This window comes from Propithecus coquereli, unplaced genomic scaffold (assembly GCF_000956105.1).
Source record: "Propithecus coquereli isolate 6110/MARCELLA unplaced genomic scaffold, Pcoq_1.0 Scaffold205, whole genome shotgun sequence".
NCBI classification, from domain to species: domain Eukaryota; kingdom Metazoa; phylum Chordata; class Mammalia; order Primates; family Indriidae; genus Propithecus; species Propithecus coquereli.
The window spans coordinates 3,643,864-3,650,431 of record NW_012145523.1 but is presented as its reverse complement, the minus strand read 5'-3'; the positions used below and the strand labels follow the sequence as shown (position 1 = coordinate 3,650,431).

Below are 6,568 nucleotides of genomic sequence, written 5' to 3'. Positions count from 1 at the left end.
TTTATTTTCTTCCTTTACTTTTGTGGTCTAAGTTTCATTCCATCCCTGTATATGAAATTATAGTTATCATGATAGGTTCTGAATTTACAAGTATCATCTAAGGACCTTCAGTATCTTTCAGAAATTCCAGGCTATCTGAATATCAGAATATAAAATATACTCATTATATTTTACCAGAATACATCTCTCTTGATCCTCGAATATTATAGTTGTACTCGTTTGAGTTATCTGTTTTGTGTATATTCATTACGATAACTTTTCCCTTGGAAAGGAGCACATGATCCAGAATGAAGTGTCTATTTTAAGAAGAGTGAAGCATCCCAACATTGTTCTTCTGATTGAGGAGATGGACGTGCCAACTGAGCTGTATCTTGTCATGGAATTAGTAAAGGTATGTATTTTGGAAAAGAAAGAAACTCCTATTCAAGGCACCATGCTTTCCTATATTGTAGAGTTCTTTTCCCTTATTTTCTCCCACCAGCATTCAGTTACTCATTTCTGGGCACTGGCACAGTGGTTAGGAATATTAACTAGAGAATTGTACTGCAAGAGTTCAAGTCCCAGCCTGGGTGCAAATAGGCCCATGACCTTGGGTGTAGCTCTCTATGCCTTAGTTCCCACGGATGTAAAATGAGAATACTAATATGAATAGTATATTCCTATATACTAATATGAATAGTATATAAAGAAGTATGTGCGACACAGAAAGCATTAGATATCAATACAGTTACTGTTGTTATTGTTGTTATAATAACAACAATTAGAAAAGTAGAAAAATTGACCACTTTTTCAGGAACTACATCCAAAGGTACCAACCATTTTATAAAAACAAGCTTTAAACTTTTAGTCGTCAACATAATAGAAAAATAACACAGACTTATTAATAATTTGAATAGTCTACTGCCTTTTAGTGAATGTTGTAAATCTCATCCTGTCACGAAAAAATTAGCGTTTTAGTCTATGCAAGCATAGAATAAAGGAATAGCCAAATGTAGATAATGGTTGAATGTTGGTAAAGATATTTTACCTATTCTGTCTACTTCTGTACATTTAAAAATTTTCAGGAATGTTTAGTTTTCATGAAGTTGCTTTTTTCTCAAGCCTTTTATGTTATGTTATTCTGACTAAAGGTTTAAGTAATTTTTACTTTAGTTGTGGATTAGTGGCACCACCTCCTGCGGCAACTGTTTGCACCGTCAGTGACAGCTTTGGGTCCCAGAGGCCGTGTTTGGAATCACACACCCAAGCTAGTGACTGTGCCATGTGGGATTTTCTTTTTTAAAGATTTAAGATAAGGAGAGCATTTAATCAATGAATCTGTTATGATATAGAAAAATGTTCATTTCTAGGGCCTTTAAGCTTTCATTTTTCAGAGTTGCTTCACTTTAGATACGTTGGCATTTTTCTTTTTTGCTTAGTGGTTATTTATATTTATAGGTGAAACCTATTTTTTTCCTGTGCATCATCTGAGGACCTTCAACATCATTTGGCAATTCTAGTTAGAACTTGTTTCTTTTGGGACATGGGGGTTTGTTAGCAGTGACACAAGGTTATTGCCATGTTCGAGGCTGAGGGAGGTGGACATGTTAAACTGTTAACTCCAACAAAGAAAGGTCTATTCTATGTATTCAGAAGATTTTCATATTGGTACTTTATTATCAAATTATCTTCTTACCAACATGGTAAATTACACTTTCTCTAGCACCAAGGATAGTTTTTTTTACAACAGCATTAATTTTAGACTAACAACTTGAAACCATTCTTATTGCCCCTCTGTGTGCTATTAAAAATTGATTAACCCTGTTATTATTGATAAGCTGGTTTTTGGAAAGCTGAGACTAAGTTAAATTTGAAGACGGCAAAGGCTCAAGTGTTGAGACCACGTTTTGTGGGCAATCGTGATCTGATTGTCGATCATATCCGTAGGTGATTCTAGTAGGGTCCTGATTGTACTTAACTGCCTTTGTGAATTCTCCCTGCATCACCAAGGTATCCTGACAAGGCCAGGGAGGGTCCATCCATGGCCCTGCACTGGAACTCCTCAATCGTGCCACTAGCTTGTACCCTTAAACTTATTCTGACCCAGAACTGCACTGAGGCCAGGTCTGGAAGCTTCCCAGGAAGGGAAGGCCAACCCTGGGCTTGACTCGAAAGGCTCCCATAGCCTTTCGAGAAATTTAGATGAGGCTGTGCTTCCCAAATCCTACGTGCCCAGTGGTGTGCCAAAGAGTGCCTGAAGCTATGGGACAAACAAGGCCTGTGTTCTGGAAAACAGTGAAGTAGCAGTTCTAAAGAGGGAAATTCCATGATTATTAGGAACAGGACTTTAGACTTCTGCCTGCCCAGAGTGCTGCACATGCAAACTGCTTCTGTGTCCGCGGAAGGCAGCCTTGTGGGGGAGGTGGCCCTGCTGTTGGACCCTGAGGGATCAACAGGCGCTAGGAAGGCAAAGGGGAGTGGGGGGGACACTCCAGGAAGGGGGCTCTGGGGAGGACAGATTTGGAGCACAGTGATCCCAAGGAAGAAAGACCCTACCTGGGGCACAAAGGGAACTGTCCTGAAGTCGTGGCAGGCAATGGAATTGGACGAAGTGGAATGAGGTTGTGGGAAAGGATTGGTGGTTTCTTGAAGAGGGGAAGAAAACAGTGACATAACGTGTGGGAAGGTAACAGTGGGTGTGCGGGATGCTTTGCATAAAGCCGGAGAAGGAAGCAGTGCGGCTGCGAGACCACACAACACTCCGGGGATGATGCGGCGGGAACGTTCGCTCAGACGGTGCGGTGGGTGGCCCAGAGGATGTGTGTGAGAAGTGCTGACTGCTTTGTTGAGGGTGAAGAGGAAAGGAGATTACAGGATGCCTGGAGCCCGGATAACTGGGACAATAGTGGCGTCTTTGCAGGGTCTCCGTGTGCAGCCATGCATGTCCTGCCGCGTGACTCCAGGGTGCTGTTCACGGAGACCACAGTGACTGCCCTGCCTCCCCAAATGGTGCATGGCAGCCTTGCCTTTGAGAGAAACAGGAAGTTGAGGGAGAAAGTGTTCATTGTGAAAAAAAAATGTACATGCTAGTTTGAGAACTGCTGAGGCTTAACGACCAGTGAGAAATCTCTAGAGTGGAGATTGCGCAGGGAAGCAGAGGGTCCAAGCCGGATGGTCGTATTCGAAAATATACAAGGGCTTTATTTTGCTTTTGCTAAGAAAAATCGAGTCCCTTAACACACCAGGTAACGAATGAACACGGTTGGTTACTGTGTTCAACTGCTTGGCACGCTGTAGGCAAAAATGAGGCAAATACTGTTAGTAAATCAGACCCAAATTCTCTGAAAGGGTTTCCGATAAATGGAACCGAGATCGGGACCTAAAATCATTTTGTTTCACCAAATAGCAGTATGTTAGCAAGGATCAAGGGAAGCAAAAGTTCAGATGAATAACAGTCATAGGAAACTTTCTCTGAACGTTCTCCACTCTCCCTCTCTGCTTTTCTCTCTCATCTTTGGAATGACAGTTTCTGGTCCTTTTCTCCATTCCCTACAAAGAAGTGCAGTATTGAAAAAGAAAACACTACACCCACTCCCAGAGAGCTAAATCTAGAATACGAAGGGGATATGTGTGTGCACGTGTGTGTGCGCACGTGTGTGTGTCTTCATAATTTCACAAGGCAGTAGAACATTTTGTTAAGTGTGCAGTTTGCAGCGTTATCCGTTTCTCATTGTGGGAGGCTGAGGATGATGAATTTGAACTTCAGCTGACGGTAGGTTCAGGACAGGTAGCACGTGCCTCCTGCTTCCCCACATGTCACAAGGCCTCTTCCCTGGAGACCCAGCTCCGCCGCCTCCTCCCTGACTGGGGGCGGTGGAAATGGCCACGTGTCTCACGTGTCCTCACCCCGCTCCTTTCTTTGAGCTCTAGAGGAAATGTGGCTGGCTTGCACCATGGGCAGAGGAGTCACCGTAAAGACTTCGGGGCTTTGAGAGGGAAGTGGCAGGGAAAGCCCTTAGGACCCTGAAGATTCTGGTCCATTCTTCATTTCCTTTCTCGTGTGTCAGTGGCCTCTGCAGGTGGCCCATTGGCCCATCTGTTAATATGCTGCTCTGCCCGCTGCTCTGTTCTCAGGGAGGAGACCTTTTCGATGCCATTACTTCCACTAACAAATACACTGAGCGAGACGCCAGTGGGATGCTGTACAACCTGGCCAGCGCCATCAAATACCTGCATAGCCTGAACATCGTCCACCGTGACATCAAGCCAGAGAACCTGCTGGTAAGAGAAATTCCCACTTCAGGGCATCCGGAGTTCCAGGCACTCCGAAGGGAACGTGAATCTTTCTTTCTTTTCTTTTTTTTTATTGTATTTTGTTTCTTCTTAAAAATGTTTACCTTAAAAGCTAATTTATATACAACACTTTTATGTTAGAAAGATTTTATATGGTAAAAAAGGAAGCCCTTTTAGACTTTCTCATCATCTCTCAACTTTGCATCTCAATAATATGATCTAAAACCTAAGAGAAATGAATCATAATGGGTTTTAAAGACACCAGCCCCTGGGCATAAAAATAATCATGAAGGAGACTGATTTCAGAAAACAGAGTGGCTAGTTGGTTTGCTTTCTGTGAACTCTGTATCTCTGGAGAAATATTGAGAGAGTTTTTCTAGCCCAGTTACTAAGGGGACAGTATAGAAAGGAGGGAGGAGGCAGAGACTAGGCTTGGGGAACTGTCGTTGGTAAATACGGGAGTGACATAAATATTACTGGCTCTTCAGGCTGGAATTTTAATGAAATATATGAAATTCTCCCCCGAAGATGCTAGTTGGTCTTTTACTTTCATGATTCACCCGTGAGCATCATGTATCACATGTGATTCCCGTTAGTCTGCCCATGTCTTCAGAAATCTGGGAGTTGAAGATTCTCTTTCCAAAGCAGTGTTTCTCCAAGGGTGGTCCAAAGACTCCCTGAGTCACAATTACTCCCAGATGCCTGTTCAAAATGCAACTTTCTGGGCCTCCATGCAGCCCTACCAAACCAGAATGTGGTGGCTGGTGACAGTGTGCAGAAATGCACATCACAACCAGCTCTCCCAGGTCATCTGCATGCACACTCAAGTCTAAAAACCAATGAGCAGCCCCACTCCCCCTACACGGATAAAAGGGGAAAAGATCTGCTATTATGAAGAACCACCGATGTGCTCAGCCCTGTGCTGAGGGCTTTACTGTCATTATCTCATGTAATCCTCACAACAGCCATATGGGAGAAGTTCTAATACTGTCTCATGTCACAGAGAAGAAAACCGGGTACCTTGAAGTTAAGTGACCTGCCCAAGGCTGTAACAGCTCATAAGTAGAAGAGCCAAGATCTCAATCTACTTCTGACCTATTCTAAAGCCCAGGCTCTTACCTCTAGACTGCAGTAAACTCTGAATTAGGGAGAGGTTAATTCAGTGCTTGCCATGTGCCAGGGGACGAGAGCGACACATGTCTTCATGGAGTTGACGTTCCAGCAGGAAAGACAGGCATTTGAGATAAATACGCACACAATTAGTTCATTGCAATTATGTTGGTAATCTTGTAGCTACTGACTTATAAAGGCAGCCGAGGTCAAGTGACAGAGCCCGACTTAATTGCACCTCAAATTCCACATGTCCGCAGTAGCCTAAACATTCTCTTCTGCGTAGTTGCCTCCGTAAACTGCAGCAATTTTCCTCGGTCTGCATTCATTACTCCTATGTCCTGAATCATGTAGGATTGTCTCAGGGGAACAGGCTTACAACTGGGCCTTTGTTTAAAAACTTCTCTAAGCTCTAAAACTTCAGTGATTGGAAATCAAAGTTTCATTTCCCTTCTCTTTCTTTGCAGTTGAGTTTTGTGTACCCATCGCTCACTTGCTCCTCACCTGTGTTACCTAGTTCTGCAAATGCCGTAAATGACTATACAGCAGTGTACTTTTACTAAAATTACAATTTGCAGGATACTTTTAAAGTATTGTGCTCATTAGAGCATATTTTAACTTTAAATTACCCAAGAAGAAAAAAATCTCTCCTTTCTTTTTCCTTTCTTATCTGAAATATGTAGAGAAACCATTGCAGTCATTCCTAACATAGTTTTAAAGTATCTGTATGAAAAACTAAAGAGATTCTATTCTCCATTATAGTAATTGCTTATGATGGGGGGGGGGCGAAGGTTGGTGAATTTTGCAGGGATAAAGCTATTATAGGATAAAATAGTTAGAAGAATAGAATAAGTTTAGCAAAATTAGGATGACATCATTAATTGCACATGAGACCTCTGTTAATTTCACATTCTGTTGAACTTTCTGTGGAAATAAGAGAGAGGTAAACCTTCACATACTCAGGATTTATAGTTGGGTGGACAGAAGTTCAAAGCCAAGTAGTTCACGGTCTCATGACCTTGAACAAGTTGCTTAACTCCTATAAGCCTTCTTTGAGAAGGATTTTATGAAGATAAAGAGACAACACGTAACTATTAGTTCCCTTTTTTATTGCCTCTTTATTTGTAATAAAAGTTAAATTATCCCTAAAAATAAAACTGCTTAACAATAACATTGTATTTATGTA

General features: G+C 42.1%; 1 protein-coding gene across 1 annotated transcript in view; it reads left to right on the top strand.

The window, feature by feature from the left end:
* DCLK1 (doublecortin-like kinase 1) overlaps positions 1-6,568 on the top strand; it is a 328,500-nt gene that overhangs the window by 279,841 nt on the left and 42,091 nt on the right. The window contains 3 exon segments of the mRNA XM_012644043.1: positions 225-391; positions 4,114-4,260; positions 5,850-5,932. Of these exon segments, the coding sequence (XP_012499497.1) occupies positions 225-391; positions 4,114-4,260; positions 5,850-5,932 (397 nt within the window).